We start from the raw sequence: 16,760 nt of genomic DNA on the forward strand, positions 1-16,760 counted from the left end.
CCTGCGGGCGGAGTTTACCACATTATTTGGCATCAGGTTCACTGTCAGTCACAGAGAAGTGAACTAAACCAGCGGCCGAACGCCTTCCTGTCACTGTGGAAACCCTCCGGCAAAGGAGCTTGAACAAATCTCTTAAAGGACAAGTTCACCTTTTTTGAACCTTTGTTCTATTTACAGATGGTCTGGTGTCATCCTCAGACAGAGAGAGTGTGGTTCCACCTCTCACTTTATGTTTTTTCCTTTATGTTGTGTCCGCTCAGGCACTTGCAGTCAGCGGCTTGCTAACTCACTTTTCTTCGCAGCAGCTGAAACAACAACTGACAACATCATGAAGTCAGCAAGTCAAGCTCGTTAGCAGAGAAAACAGAAGTTCAACTGTTTGTTTCTGCACTCCAGAACTGATGCTGATATCTCTGAGCTGCAGGCCCCCGCTCGGCCACGGCGGCAGGTCGTCAATCCGTTTGAAAAAGCAAGATAACATTGCTTTTCTGAAATGAGTACCTCGGTGTGGACCCTCAGAACGTTCTCCTGAGAACGTGTTCGCAAGCCGATCATTAAATCAACAGAACTGCGCCACCTTTCAAACCGTAACCCTCCACGCTGTCCCGCAACAACACGACTGTCTGAGCCTGTAATCACTAACAAAACGCTTGAGTCTGCAAACTGAACACTTAATGTTCAGGTGAGGTTGAGGTTAAGGTTAGTCGACCTCTGTTGTCATGGTGACAACAATACACATGCAGGAATGAATGAAACCCAACACCCGGGAACGTACATCAACACTCGCTTCATGCAGGAATCGAACCCAGGTCCGGTCCAGCCTGCAGGGTGGGTCACCTGACTTCCTCACACGCCGCAGTGTGGTTATTATCTACAGGTCACTGAACTTTAACACATGACTATAGGTCGTAAGAAGCTGCTTGTACACACGACCTGTGGGGTCGTTTTTTGGATGTTGGATACTGAAAACTCCAGCGGTTAAAGAGCTCATTTTATCCCCATTTCCCAGTTTAATATTTTCATTTCCACCTGCATGTTTCATGGGCAAAAAGCTGACTTAAGCCCCCCCATAACCCCACCACGCCCCTCCACTCTGCAGATGTTTTTCCTGCCCTGCTGCTCACCAACACACGAACACGAGCTCTTTACAAACTTCGATCCAGGGGTGTAAAAGTCGTCGTCGCCGGCTGAATAAACGGGACCGCGGCTCGGTTTGGGTCTCACCATGTTCTTGAAGAGCGCCGTCAGCTCCTTGGTGAAGACGGAGAAGTTGGTGAAGGCCGAGCCGACGTCGGCGTCCTCCCTGTTCGCAAGGTTTCCCCGAACTTCTCCAAGGACTGGATGTACTGCTCCTGGTTCTCCACGTGAGCTGCAACACACAGAAACACACCACCGTCAACCGTGAGGGGAGGGAGAAAAGAAGAGGAAGGAGGAGGAGGAGGAGGAGGAGGAGAGGAAGACGGAGAAAAGAAGAAGAAAGAGGAGAGGAACGAGGCTTGAAATAAAACTAGTGCATCATTTCCTGCTTCATTGGCAGACTGAGGAGAGAGTTAACAGGATTAAACAGCTCATTAACATGTGTGCATGTGTGTGTGTGTGTGTGTGTGTGTGTGTGTGTGTGTTTGGGAGGGGTCAAAGTTCAGAGGGACTTCCTGTGTCAGACAGGAAGCTGCCCGCTCTCTTCTACAACGTTTCAACTTTCATTCTTTCACAATCCTGAGCAGAATGATTTTTTTTTGGTTGTTCTCCCTGTTTCCTCACACTCCGATTGGTTTTATGTCACAATAACTGCACAAACAGCATTTTGCATAAACACAATATCACAAGAGCATCATGGGATACGACGACGACTGAGAGCTGGCAGCTTCAGGCGCTTTTATTGCGACACGCCGCCGGCTGCCGCTTAAAGTCACAAAGAAGAGACTTTTTCCAGGTGGTTTGCTAATTAAAGACCACTAATATTTTTAACGACAAAAATAAAAATAATAAAAATAAAAACTGGATTTCCTCATTTTTTACACCAAATCCCAGTTCTTTTACTTTCAGGACAACTGTGTAGTTTTGATGGTCACTTTATTGTGAAAAACACAGAAATAACTGGATGCTGCTGTTTTATCGGTTTGCATTTTAAATGATCCCGCCTCAAATTAAGCCCCACCCCAACTTCCTCTTTCAACAGGAAGTACAGCAAAATATGCACGATGCCACTTCACTGGGACTTTAATGTTGAAGCAGTCAGATATTCATGTTATTGTTGAGATATTCACGTTAAAGCAGAAGGATATTAATGCTGAAACAGTGAGATTATGGGATTCTGCTGCAATAATCTGCTGATGTCAGCATCTACAGCAGCTTTGGACCGACTGAGAGGAAAACTTAGATTTAAACCCCACAGCCCTGCCCCGTCTCTCTCTGAGGTCAAACCAAGTGGGACCAGAACCCTCAGGACAAAAACAGAATGAGCCTAAACAGTGAAAACCCCTCAGGCTGCAGGGAGGCTCCTCACTGAGGCTGATGCAGCGCACACACACACACACACACACACACACACACACTCACTGAGAGCAGCTCTGCAGTGAAGGTGTCACTGTGTTTGTAGGAGATGCATCCGTCTCTAAAAGGACTTTTGTAAAAAATAAATAAATAAATAATAAGAGATTAAAAAGAAAAAGAAAAAAATAGTCAAGTTATCTCACTGAATTGGCAGATTATTTTGATTTTGTTTGCATAGAAATGATTTATCTGAAACAAGAGAAAGTGTCTTACAGTTTTTCTCAGTTGCTCAAACACTAAACTCCGTTCTCTGAAACAAATCCTCAGCGGCCTAAACTCATTTTTCCTATCAAACACTCTTTTGGCCAAACCCTAAACACTGTTCAGGTATTTGGACACAATTTGCAAAACTCATTTGCTCTTTTTTGCTAAACCTTAAACACATTCTCATTCACTAAACACATTTCACACTGCCATACACTGTAAACACTGACAGCTGAATGTGAACACAACTCCAACACAGCCGTCACCTTTTACACACAACAACTCAAAACTGCACACACATGTTTCTAATAATGTGATCAGAGCGACTGGGCAGGATAAAAGTCAGTTCAGAGTTCACAGGTGGCACATGTGCATCCATCTACAATGGACAGAAACACACAGAGAGGCAGAGGAGGAAGAGTACGTACTAGAGGTGGTGGACGAGGAGGAAGGGCACGAGGAAGACCAAGAACTATCATCACTGGTGAAATTTGGGCAACTATCATACACCATGTCCTTGTTGATGGGATGACAATGAGGGAAGCAGGACAAAGAATTCAACCCAATTTGAGTAAATATTGCCTGTAACATGGATGAAGTCCTCTGGCTGGACCCCCAACAAAGACATGATGTTGGAGAATGAATCTCAGTGACTTTGTGCAGTGATGTGCTTTTCATTTAGTTTTATTTTTTTGTTATGAAAGTGCTGAATGTAGTCTGGATATTGTTTTGACTACGATATTATTTTGCTAAATGCATTTACAATAAACATTTTCTGTTACCTACATGCCCTGGATGCTGTGTCCTACATTATTTGATGTAGTGTGTGACGAATGCTCTGAGGTGACTGTGTTTTTACCTGCTGTGTGTGTGACCTGAACACACTGTTTGGTTTGGATAGAAAAGTCTGGGGTTTTTGTGAATGTAGTTTGACGTTTTGGATTTGTGTTTAACGTTTTGAGAAAATGGGTGGAGGTTTCAAGAAATGTGTTTTAGCAGTTGGGAAAAACTGTAAAACCAGTTTAACGCCTGGTTTGGTGCTTCCTCTTCTGTCACGTCACACACACAGAAATCAGGTGAAATCCTCTGACATCAGCGAAAACGTGCAGAGACGCGACACTGTTTTTGTGTCTTTGTGCAGCGTAACAGCGCGGCGCTGGAAGAAAGCTCCTGCCAGCCTTCCGCTGAGCAGTGGGAATGTCCCTTTAATGAGTCAGACAGCAGTGGCGGCGGCTCGGCCCGCACAGGAAGCGGAGCGGCTGAGGCGGTCGTTTGTCCCGCGGCATGCTGGGACAGGTGAGCGGTATGGGAGGAATGTGTGGTGAAACTCCACCTGCCTGAACACACACTGCGCTGTGACACACACACACACACACACACACACACACACACACACAAAGCTTACTCTAGTTTTGCATTATGCATTATTTTTTTTATTTCAGTTGAGTTTTAATTTGTCGTAAAAACAAGTTTGCTAGTTTAGTTTAGTTTTTATTAGTTTCACTGTTAATTTTTAGTCCTTTTTTAGAAATATTTGGTATTGAAAATATAATATAAATCTCAACAAAATATCAAACTAATTTTAAAAATACATTTATTTGTTTTTCACCATTGAGGTCTGACAGAGTTTCAAGGCGAGGAATCCTTCAGGTGAAATGAAAGCAAATCAACAAGACTGGAGGCTTTGAAGCAGATTGTGGTTGAGCACCTCAGTCTCTGTTTTTGATGTCTCAGATCTGAGGTCTGTCTGCACATGGATGCCGGCATCCACGGCCTCTTTTGTCCTGCTGGGTTGTCAGCAAGGCGGCTAAATATCACTGCAAATTTAAACAAAATTTTGGCAAGGGGAAAACTGTCATGTCTGTTTCCAGTGTGTCCCTTGACCTCTGACCTCCAGCTGTGTGAATGAAAATGGGTTCTCTCCCCTTTGCAGACACGCCCACCTTCTGCTAATCCCATGCAGTTTGGGCCCCAAAGCCTGCAGTCCACATGTGTTCTTGTGGCCTGTTGTAAAATGGTGTGTGTGTGCAGACTGGGGCCTAAACAGTCTTGGAGCTGCATCAGTTGGCTTTGACTGGAAAGCTGAGACTCTTGTGGATTCAATGAGCCACATTTGATTCCTGTGTGATGATGTTGGCCCCCATAGCAGCCATTTCACTGCAGGCAGAGACTTTTGTCAAACTGGACGTCGCTGGAGAAAATGACCTCTAGTGACCTCTAGGAGAATCACAGCCTCATCAGACTTTACACACACAAACTGGAGAGCGAGGCCGTTCAGAGGAGCTCTGGTTTTGTAGGTATATTGACAATAAGGGCCAGTTTCTGACACATTTACACAACACAACGCTCAACATCCCATCACAGAAACATGCACTTCTTACAGAAATCTCCAGATGTAAAAAGTTTTCGACACCAAATCAAAACATGAATTTTTCTGTGGTGTTCCTCAAGGTCTCGGTGTCCTAATGTGGCATTTTGGTGGTATTTTTTGACCATTTTTATTCATTCTCCAGTTGTCCAAAAACAACTTATGGCACATAATTGAACATGGGAATGGCTTCGTATTCATAATGTTCCAGCCCTTACACGCGCTAAATAAATTAATAAATAAATAGCCGCCTAACTTGAATAACTAGAATGACCTGACACACAGGCCTGAGCTGCATCTCAAAGTCATGTTCAGGTTCCCTGCTTTCGTTTCCCCTGAAGACCCTCCCCCTCCCTCTGAAGGGTGTCAGTATGGGGGTGGAGTGGAGGAGGCGTCAAACCCTGCAGCCTGGCACGATCTAAGAACTGAGGTTTGTGGTGTGGAGTTTTTTTTTTTTTGTCTGTTGTTCACCAGTGCCGGCTCCTCCACCTGTGGACGTCGCTGATTTTAACTGAAATGAAAAACCTGGAGGTCAAAGTGCGTCACTCACCCAGACCAGAGGTGCTGATGGCCTTCACTGACTTCTTGATCTTGTGGAGGACGGCTCTGTCCAGATCCAGAGCCTGAAGACAAACACAGTCAAGATCAGACACAGCAGGGACAGCAACAGCAGCAACAACACAATGTAAAAATCCTTTCAATGTAAAAGTCCAGCATTCCTGCATGTTCCCTCAGTAAAAGTGCAGCAGTATTCTCAGTGTGAAAAGTAAAAGTCGTTCATTGTGAAGAACGGTTCCTCCTCAGGAATCTTAGGAATAATCTTAGGGATCCTAGAAACCTTTCAATAACGATTGGAACCCCCTTTAGGTTTCATGCAAATCCATCAGAAAACTTGGAACCCCATAAAGGAACCTGGGAAACCTCCGAGGGACCCCTGGAACCTTGTCAATGACAGCAAGGATTCCTAAAGGACCCTTGGAAATTCCTGAATGACCTTTTGAATGACCTAAGGCATCCTAGAAATCCTTCAAGAACTCTTGTAACCTCCATTTGGTTCCCCAGAAGCTCTCAAGGACTCCTGGAAAACCCTCAAAAACCCCCTCAATCTCTGAAGGACCCCAAGAACCCTATCAGTGACATATAGGACCCCAAAAAGAACTCTTGGAAACCCCTTGATAATCTCTGGAATCACCTAGGGGATCTGCAAAAGCAGCTCACTGTGAGGATCAGTACCTTTCAGAGAGTTATATTATTGCTGCATCAACCTGTAAAAGGTGTTTTAATGTTGTAGCTCCAGCTGCTCCACATCCTGCTGGCTGGTTTACACTCTAACATGCAGCACATCTGATGTTCTGCATGGAGAAGCTGTAAAGTCGCTGATTACACACTGAAATGATCAGCTGGGCAACAGGAAATGAGTCAATCATAATTTCAATGACTGATAAATCATTTTGGTCATTTCTCAAGTTAAAACCACCTGCGACTGTCTGATTCCAGCTTCACTCAGATCCTCAGATTGTCTTTGATTTCTCTGGTCATATCTTAATAAAAATAATACTTTTTTTGGGCTGCTGGTAAGATTAAGGAAGACATTTGAAGACGTCAGTTTGGACTCTGATCACTTCACACACACTTTACACCCTACATGATTCATGAAAAAACAATCAACAGATTAATCGTCAGTGTGAATAATCATTAGTTGCAGCCCTAAACTGAAGATCAGACTAAAGGCGGGCCTGTGTGTGTGTGTGTGTGGGTATGTGTGTGTGAGCATGTATGGAGTTGTCTAATTGAGGATAACAGGCAGGTTTACAGGCTCTCCAGGCAGAGTCTGCTGTGTGAGGAAACTGTTTGTGTGGCTTGTGTGATTGGTCGCACAATATAATCCCAGTTTCTACACTTCCTAAATCCATGGTTCATTTCAGGTACCCAAACACACCTTCATGCGACACACCCACATGAGATCAGTCTCACACTGTTGCTGTCTGCTTGAAAACCTTTCGTTTCAGGAACTAAGAAAAACAGCTTGAACATGTTTTTTTTTTTTTTTTTTTAAAAAAACATCACCAAATCACCAAAATCAGAGTTACTACACTGAATGAATTAATAAATGTTTTCACAAATGACAAGAAAATGACATAATACTGGATTGAGAGACAGACAGTAATCCATCTAAAAAACACAAAAAAGTCAACATGAAAGATTTCGGCAACTTTACCGTTGCATTGTAGAACCATAAAAACTGTAATTAGGCTTCATTACACATTTTCTGACCGTGTGTATTTCTTCTGAATTAAGTCATAATGAAACTAAACCTCCCCATTTTGTTGTGGACCTCTTGAGACCCCCTAATGGACCCCAGGAAACCCCAAAAGAAACTCTAGAAACTCTCACGGACCCCTGGAAACCCCTCAAAAGTACCATCAATCTCTGAAGGACCCCGAGAACCCTGTCAGTGACACATAGGACCCCCCCCCAAAAAAACCTTCGAAATGACTCAGGAATCTTTGGAATCATCTGAGGGATCCTAGTAACCTTTCAAGAATGACTGGAACCCCCTTCAGGTTTCATGCAAACCCCTCAAAAGATCTTGGACCCTTGGAAACCCATTGATAACCTTTGGAATCACCTAAGGGATCCTGGAAACCTTTCAAGAGCCCTTGTAATCTCCTTTAGGTTCCTTAGAAATATCTCAAGGACCCCTGGGAAACCCTCAAAGAATCTTGAGGATTTGGAGCCGTCCATGGTGCTTCAACAGAAAAAACACCCAGGGGGCTTAGGACAATTTTACCCGTAAACCTTTACTGATTCTTTTGCTGCAACTTCTCACTGTAAATTTCTAAAATCGCGAATCTTTCATTTAAGGAATATTGCAAAGGTACGACCATTCCTATCCCAACAAGACGCTGAAAAACGAGTTCATGCATTTACTTCAAGTAGATCAGACGGCTGTAATGCTCTTCTCACTGGCCTTCCCAAACAATCCACTGATAAACGTCAGTTAACTCAGAACTCTGCCGCTCGACTTTTAACCAGAACAGGAGAGAGAGCAGATCAGTCCGGGTTTAGCTGACCTGCACCGACTCCCTGTGTCTTTTAGGATTTTTAAAATACTACTACTTGTTTACAGACTCTTAATAATTTTGAACCGGCATAAGACACTGATTCTGTATCGTTTTATAATCCTTAGTGGCCTCTTAGATCTTCTGCTGTTTTTTTTTTTTAAATACAGACTATCACATAAATAAGAGAATCGTCAGCGAAGCCTTTTTTAACTGCACACCAAAAATATAGAATTCCCCACCCAAGAGATGCAGATTCTGAGAACATCTTTAAACAGCAATTGAAAACTTACTTATTCAACATTGCTTTTTACTATCACGCTTCCTTTGGTTTATTCTTTTATTCTGTTCTTTGATTTATCTGTCAAAATAATCGTAATACTTGGAACCCTACAGATCACCCCTGAGAACCCCTGCAGGTTCCCAGGCCCCAGTTTGGTCATACAGAGAGATAAAAGCAATGATGTGAAGTGTGTGTTTAGGTGTGTTAGTGTGTGTGTGTGTGTGTGTGTGTGTGTGTGTGTGTGTGTATGTGCACATCTATTAACCACATTACCTTTAGCTCTACCAAAACTGAAACGTCATGCTGCTAAGTTTATAGATAGAGTTGTTTCGATGTGCATTATCTAAAGGCACTGCCACCTCTAAGTGACCGCATGAGTGTGTGTGTGTGTGTGTGTGTATATATGTGTGTTTTTTCATTTTTATTGTCTTTGGCTGATGTGTAATTGTATCCGGGCGTTGCCACTCTATAAGCCATTTCTTGGGTTTAATGTCTTTCATGTATGTTTCTTTCCGTATCTTCTATATAATCTATATCTAGACATCTTTTACTGTAATCAGTGGTAAATAAAACAAACTAACAGTGTGTACTCAGGTCATTTTATGCGGTGCACTTCCTTGTTTTCAGCAGCAGCAGCAGCTCTGTGTGTGTGTATGTGTGTGTGTGTGTGTGTGTGTGTGTGAGCTCTGGTGAGTCACAGTGAGTCAGAGCTGAGACATGCCGACAGTCCAGAGGCTGATCGGGAACAAAAAGCTGATCTGAAAACTAAACACTGAACTGTGATTTGTAGGTGCAGATTCTCTTTTTGTCCAGAGGTTGAAAATCAAAAGTAGCTGCACATTACTGGATGTTTCACAGCATTTCACTTTAACTGACTTGACATCGCCTCTCATACACTGTGAGAAACAAGGGTACAGCAGGAGTCCATTTCTGTCCCCTGAGGTACAATCTACACAAATGTACCTCCTATAGGGCTAATTATTGCACCTCATGGTAATTATGTGAACCTTTTTTTTTCCAGAGCCAAAAAAGGTACATAACCACTTCCTGAGCTCCAGCTGTCCACTCTGACAGCAGCTCGGCCATAAATTCTACTTTTAACAAAGTTTATAATGTTCAGTTTGTGTTGACATTGTGCAGAATGTGTCACTTTAATTCTGTGTTTATTACTGAGGTTGTAGTTTGCAGAGATCTGCTACTGGACTGCATTATACTGAGAGGGGTTTCTAGTTTTTTGTCCTCCGTATTTATGTACATGAGGGGGGACAGAATATTGGAAACAGCTGTCAGTAACAGCTCTCTAAACGTTAAGGCACAATATCAGGAGGCTGTATTAGGCCAAATCCAATGAATTAATAAATAAATGAATTAAATCATGAATAAATATGCAAGTTTATACCTAAATAAATAAATAAATTAGGTAAAATATTAATTGAAGGTAGATTTTAACTTGTAGGATCTGGTTGAGGAGCCTTGAAATGAAAAATAGGTGAAACAATTCTCCAGTCGATACTGTAGCTCTTCCATTTGCTGTTCCTTGGTAAATAAACTGATACGGATGCAGCCTGTCAGTCCAGTTTGAACATGTTTATAATGATCGCCTGTCAATCAAACAGCGTGAACCTGGATTTCCAGTTTGTCTTATCTTTCTCTGCTCAGTCATGGCGGCTATCGCTGCTCATGCCAAACACTCAGCTCTTCTTCTTCCTCTGTTTATTCCAAACACACAGGGAAACGCATCACTTCCTGTGCAGCCGTGTGGGCCTGACACCCTTCAGGTAGAAAAGTCTGAGGAGAAAACATAAAGAACGGAGCAGAGAACTGGGGAGAACCAGACACACCTGAGCGCTTCAGTTGAGTTTTACCTGGATTGTAGACACATGTGGGCTTAAACTCACCTCCCTGTCAATCATATGGATCACCATGACAACGCTGCAGAGGCACAAAGAGGCTTTTGAAGTTTGTGGCTGTGATGAAGAGCCAGTGAAGCTTCGTTTATTGCTTGTTCTCACTGCCACAGTTTGTTAGCTCCACCCTCGCTGTTACATAAGACGCAGAATTGTACAAAATTGTAATCGGAGTACTGTAATATGTTACTGCAGTAATAGCCACCATGTCCAAGAAAAGAGAAACTCAAACTCCATCCGTAAGAGTTTATTCTCCAAAAGCTTCAGGAACTGGACACACACTGGAAATCCAAGCCCCGCCCCATAGGCGGAGTTAGCGTCTGAAATGTGTCACTACATTCAAAAATAGGTCCAATATTTTTTTTTTCCATTTAAGCAATGCAATAAAATAAGATTATTTTCAGAAATAAATCTGAATTACATTATGTTTGGTATTGTAATAAATAAAATAATAATAAAAAAAAAATGTTTGCCCCCCCCAGCGCAAATTTCAAACTCCGCCTATGCCCCGCCCCCACAGTTTGATTGACAGGTGATCTCTGGGAGGTTTTTTTTTTGTTTTTCAGGAAAGCCTTTCTCAGCGTCACGGTTAGAGAGCCCTGAAGGCAAACTCCTTTTCCATCGGCCTCTCGCTCAGCAGCGCCCCCTTCCTGCTTTGAGCCGTAAAGCGACAGCAGCTCGGCTGTTTACTGTCATTACAATGAAGCCTCAAAGTTAATGTGGTGATTTATTGATGCAGAGCTCCTTTAAATCCTAACAGAGCGAAGACGTGTCGAGACAAGCCTGACGCTCGGGAGGACCTTTACTCCTGAGACAGACACGAGCTGAGAGACAGACAGACAGAAAGAAAGAAAGAAAGAAAGAGAGAAAGAGAGAAGAGAGAAAGTCAGGTTGTGAAATAGCTGTACGTAGTTACAGACACATGAGTGAGAGAGAAAAGGAGGAACAAGAGAGGAGGAAAGGCTGAAAAAGAGTTCGACAGAGAGAGAGAGAGGCAGGGTGAGACAGGTCCTGTTGGGACACGACCAGGCAGGAGAAGCCCTGTCTCACCCCCCGTCTCACCCCTCCCCGCCCCCCACTGCCCGGGGCCACATCTGTCCCAGAATGCAACAGGAGGAGGAAGTCACCCAGCAGCCGTCAGTCAGGCTGTAAAACTCATTAAAAAAGTCAAATGACATCATTATCATGACTTTGCAGTACAGTAGCAGTACAGTTGTAGTAACAGTATCAGCTGTAGAAGTAAAAGCAGTAATCATAGTAGTAGTACTAACACAGCAGCAGCAGTAGTAACAGTAGTACTATGGTACCACTAGTATTAGTAGCAGCAGTAGTACCATAGCATCAGTAGTAGTAGCAGTAGTATCAGCAGTAGTATTATAGCACTAACAGTAGTAGTAGCACCAGACGTAGTACCAGCAGTAGTAATAGTAGTAATATCAGCAGTAGTACTATAGCACCACTAGTAGTAGTAGTAATAGTAGTAGTATCAGCAGTAGTACTATAGCACCACTAGTAGTAGTAGTAGTTGAAGTAGTATCAGCAGTAGTACTATAGCACTAACAGTAGTAGTAGTAGTTGAAGTAGTATCAGCAGTAGTACTATAGCACTAACAGTAGTAGTAGTAGTTGAAGTAGTATCAGCAGTAGTAGTTGTAGTTCTGATGGGTGGCTCGGCACCTGGCATGGCACCGCCTGCTGTGTGTGTGTGTGTGTGTGTGTGTGTGTGTGTGTGTGTGTGTGTGTGTGTGGGTGTGTGTGGGTGTGTACCAGGTACTACTAGTGTTGTGGGGCCTCGCCTCACAAAAGCAAGCTAACTTAAGGTTGAGGTTAAGTTTAAGGTTAAGGGTAAGGTAAGGCAGGTTGTGGTTAAGGTAAAGGTTAAGGTTGGTGTCCCTCTGGATTCTACCTGTCTGATCGGTGGTAAAACAATCACGTTTTTTCAAATTCCCTACATCTCTCTCTCTCTCTCTCTCTCTCTCTCTCTCTCTCTCTCTCTCTCTCTCCCTCTCTCTCTCCCTCTCTCTCTCTCTCGTCCCTGCGGTGGAGGCAGATGGCCGCCCACCTGGAGCCACATCCTCTAGGTTTTTACCTGTTAAAGTTTTTATTTTTCGCCCTGCGCTGCTCTCAGGGGAGATTCTGCGTTTTGAGTATCAATATTAGTAGTAATCGCAGTAATAGTACTACAGTATCAGTATGACTACCACAGAGGCAGGTGAACTGGCTGTACATCTAACTAAAGTGTGAGTGTGTGAGTGTGTGTGTTAGTGTATGTGTGAATGTGTGTGTGTGTGTGTGTGAATGTGTTGCAACACACTGCAGCAGCAACAGCCGCTCTTACAGCAACAGGAAGTGCTGCTGCCTGTTCCTCTTTTCAGCAGAAAGTAAATGTGCTGGAAACATGGAGCTGCTTTCCCCTGCTCTCGCTCTCTCACGGCTCCGACCCTAAACCCCTTCAGGCCCACGCCAGTCTGCGAGCCGTACATTCAATAGATCTGTAGTCCGGTTTCGGCTGCGGCGGAGGAAGTCATGTGGAATCAGTGTAAATTAAAGCGAAAGGGTGTTTTGTTTAAAAAAAGCAAACAAATCTCCTGAAATGATGCAGTTTTCCTCACAGGATGACTGGCTTTAGGTTTCACTTCAACACCTTTTGCGTTTCATCTTTTAAAAAAAAAAAAAGTACATATAAAAAAAATGTACTTAAATCACACAGTCTTCCCATAAGCCCGATGACATTTTAGGCAGATATTGTAGTGAATTTTGTATTATTATTATTATTATTATTATTAATGTGACATTTTTTTTGCCATGTGATGGGACTGGCAGCCTGCCCAGGGTGTTTCCCTCGATTTCCCTGCCTTCCAAGCAATGCATGCTGGGGGAAGCACGCGGTGGGCGTCCCTTATTAGGAATAACTAGGTTTGGAAAAAAGGGATGGATATACTTTGTCATTATTCTGCCACAAGTCTGTATGTCTTCTCTTTTTGTACTTCATGTTTTACTCTGGCATCTTGTAAACTACATTGTGATTGTGTTTAATGATAATAATAATAATAAACTGCTCCATAAATAAAGGCTTTTATATTATTCTCATAATTCCCCAGGGTGTGCTCACCTCTTCCAGGGCGGCCACAGCATTCCTGCAGTGGGACATCCGAGTGGTGAAGCTGGAGGTGGTGGGAGCTTTGTAGTCCTCATTGGTCTCCGCGATAAACTCTGTCACAGTGATCAGCTCCGGCATCATGAGCTGCTAACACACCGTCCTGACACAGAAAAGGGAAAAACTAAACTTGTGTGAACTTTAACCAGCCGCCTGACTGACTGGCAGAGGAGCACCTGGAGTTCCTTATAACAATAATCCATAAACCGCACGGCTGCGCTCCGGGGTCCAGCAGGCGCTCCTCCTCATAGTGGAGACCTTAAAGCAGCTTCTCGCTCCTCTGCCGGGAGAAGGGCTCGAGCTCCATAGTTTATTCCAGTGAGGCCGGATCCCTGACGCACAATCCCTTCACATTCCTCCGTCCTGCAGCAGACAACCTGAGCGAGCGCAGAGCTGCGGAGAGGAGCTGCGGCCCGGCGAGACCTCTCACTCTGCAGCCGTTTCCTGGAACCAAAAACGTCACCCAGACTCTGCCCTCCATCTGTAGTTCCCTCAGCTGGTGGTGTCATTCTGCTGCTTTTGGATACAGAGCAGATCAGTTACTTTTTGTGTGTCGTGATTTCTGAACTCTATTCACCTTCATTCTTAAATCTGTTTTTTTTTTTTGGGGCATTTCTGCTTTATTTGACAGAGCAGTGTTCCCCGACCCGCTCCTCAAGCCCCCCTGTCCTGCAGGGTTTGGTTTCAGCTCTACTCTTGCACACCTGACCCGGTTAAGGCCCATGCACCTTCATGCACGCCCTGTTCAGGTAGATCTGTTTCAACCAATCAGCATGAAGCCCTAAATGATCGGGTATGAGAGAAAAGAGCTGAAACAAGAACCTGCAGGACAGGACAGGACAGGACAGGGGGCCTTGAGGACCGGGTTTGGGACCTCTGCTGTGGACAGAGACGGGACGACCTGCAGCAAAGTGTCTGAGACTTTTTTTTAAATTTTTTTTTTAATATTTATTAGGCTACATCTCCATTTATTTTCTAGGTACTAGGGCAATGTGCAATGCAACACGCACTTTATATTCTCGCATAATTGGGTACTCTCTGTATCATAAAATTACCATTGTTGGTATACAATCATCTATTTCAATATGTAATCGGGTAATGTGCAATTTTCACTAATTAGGCACTAGGGCAATGTGCAACGCAACAAGCACTTTATACTTCTATATAACTAGGTACTCTAGGTATCACAAATTACCATCGTTGGTATTAGATTATTGTAATATGCAACTGAGTATTCGGCAATCAAAATAGCACTTTATATTTCTTGGGCAATTTGCAATACAATAATGCACTTTACACTTTAGCACTTTGCACTTTAATCAGCCCCTTGACATATAATTTTAGTGTTTAATTTAGTGTTTAAGCTGTGGTGAAATGCGCATGGTCCCCTGAGCCTTGGCCTGTATGTTTTATGATCAACTATGTTGTTTGTTTTGTTTTGTTTTATTGTTATTGTGAATGAACGTTGTACAACACCAACCTGCCAATGGGACTAGAGATGGAAATTAGCCACACGGCTACAATCTCACGTGTTCACATTTCTATGTGCATTAACATGTACTAACCCATTTCTTTCTTTTAAAAAATAAATAAATCTAGAAAATCTAGAGGTTGGATTTGAACCCAGGACAGGTGTGATCAGGACTCTGAGAAACGCTGAATGATGAGCTAAAGCAGGGTGGATTCATTTATTTAGGCTTATTTATTATTATTGTTATAATCACTGTTACTGTTGTTATTTTGTGATTTCTGCAGCTTCAGAGTCAATCTGAGTGTCAGACACAGTTAAAGACATGAACATCATTTTACACCTGTATTCATTTTCATGATTGACAGGAAGGGGCGGAGCAGAATCCTTTTTTTTAAGGGTCCCCTGGAGAATAAGCTGTGCACATCTAGAGACAAAAAAATAAAATAAAGTAATAATTGTACCTAAATGAGGTTTTATGAGCCACAGAGAGCTGAAAACCTCCAACATGGCTGCCAGAGCGCTCCTCATATCAAACTGGTGTTAACGGAGAGGTGGCAGCACATTTCTTCCATTGAAAACAGTCGTAATAATAATTAGGATGATAATAATGAAGACAAAGCTTCCAACATCAAACCCCCGACACACAGGACAGAAAAACAAAGTGGTACCTTCTCATTTAAGCTGTTTTTTTTTCCTTTTTTTTTTAAACTGCTGAGTGTTGATCTTCTTGAACATAAACAATCTTTGGCATCAACCTGAGGGTGAATGGGCGGGGCCAGCCAGCAGTTAAATGACAGGTTGTAACAAAGACTTTGTTTTCCCTTCCCTGTTCAGAAGTCACCAACATGAGCCTTCACTCTTTAAGGTTAAAGGGATTTTCTCACCAACATGTTGCAGTATTCTTACTGCAAAACGTACAGTACTCTGACATTTTACTGCAGAATGTGTAATCTGCTGAGCCAACTCAAAGGATCAACATGTAATTTCTTTCTTTAAAAAACAGAAATGAGCACATGATTGTTCCACGTTTCAGTCAGCTGAGCCTGGACGGGTTTTCACATCGACTTTCTATTTAAACAAACCAAACTTCCTCTGAGAGCCAAGCCAAAAGTGAAGCAGCTGCCACAAATGTCAGCCCCCCCCCCCCCCCCCCCCCCCCCCCCCCCCGGCTCGGCTCCCTTTAACCCTTTGAACCCATCACATTCACTTTATCTCTTTCAAAAAAATAAAAAAACATAAAAATTAAAAAAATAGGGGAAAACCTGAAAATGAGCAAGAAATCAGTGAAAAGCTACAAGAAAATGACCAGAAAATTAAATTAAATGAGGATGATGATAAAAGACAAAACCTTACAAGAAAACATTACAAACGTGTATTTAAAATGAAATTAGAAGAAAATGACCACAAAAATTTGTTGATTAAAAATACACAGGAAAACAAAAAAAGAAGAAAAATAAAAGATGATTTTTAAAGAAATAAAGCGAATTTTAGAGTGAAAATAAAAACCCTGTCAAAATAATAAAGCGTTTCCTGAGTTTCAAAGGGTGAAGAAGCCATCAGATCTCAGGCGTCAGCCGGATTTAACCAGTCACACGTATTTTAATGTCATAACAGCGACATGAGTCGACTCCGGGCTGTGCTGGGACCCCTGGGGGCCTCTCAGGGACCCCCGAGTGGCCCCTGGACTACAGTTTGGGAACCACTGCTCTGGACTGCCATGCAGGACTTCAGGAAACCAACAAACTTGTATTCCAGG

The 16,760-nt window shown here is 43.1% G+C and overlaps 1 protein-coding gene across 1 annotated transcript in view; it reads right to left on the bottom strand.

Annotated features, from left to right (window-relative positions):
- Window positions 1–13,887, bottom strand: part of asap2b (ArfGAP with SH3 domain, ankyrin repeat and PH domain 2b) — a 43,703-nt gene extending 29,816 nt beyond the window's left edge. Inside the window, 4 exon segments of the mRNA XM_030046888.1 lie at window positions 1,225–1,322; window positions 1,325–1,369; window positions 5,676–5,748; window positions 13,489–13,887. Coding sequence (XP_029902748.1) covers window positions 1,225–1,322; window positions 1,325–1,369; window positions 5,676–5,748; window positions 13,489–13,617 — 345 coding nt within the window. The 5' untranslated portion in view covers window positions 13,618–13,887.
- Between the last annotated feature and the right edge of the window lie 2,873 nt (window positions 13,888–16,760).

Source organism: Myripristis murdjan, chromosome 24, assembly GCF_902150065.1.
Source record: "Myripristis murdjan chromosome 24, fMyrMur1.1, whole genome shotgun sequence".
NCBI classification, from domain to species: domain Eukaryota; kingdom Metazoa; phylum Chordata; class Actinopteri; order Holocentriformes; family Holocentridae; genus Myripristis; species Myripristis murdjan.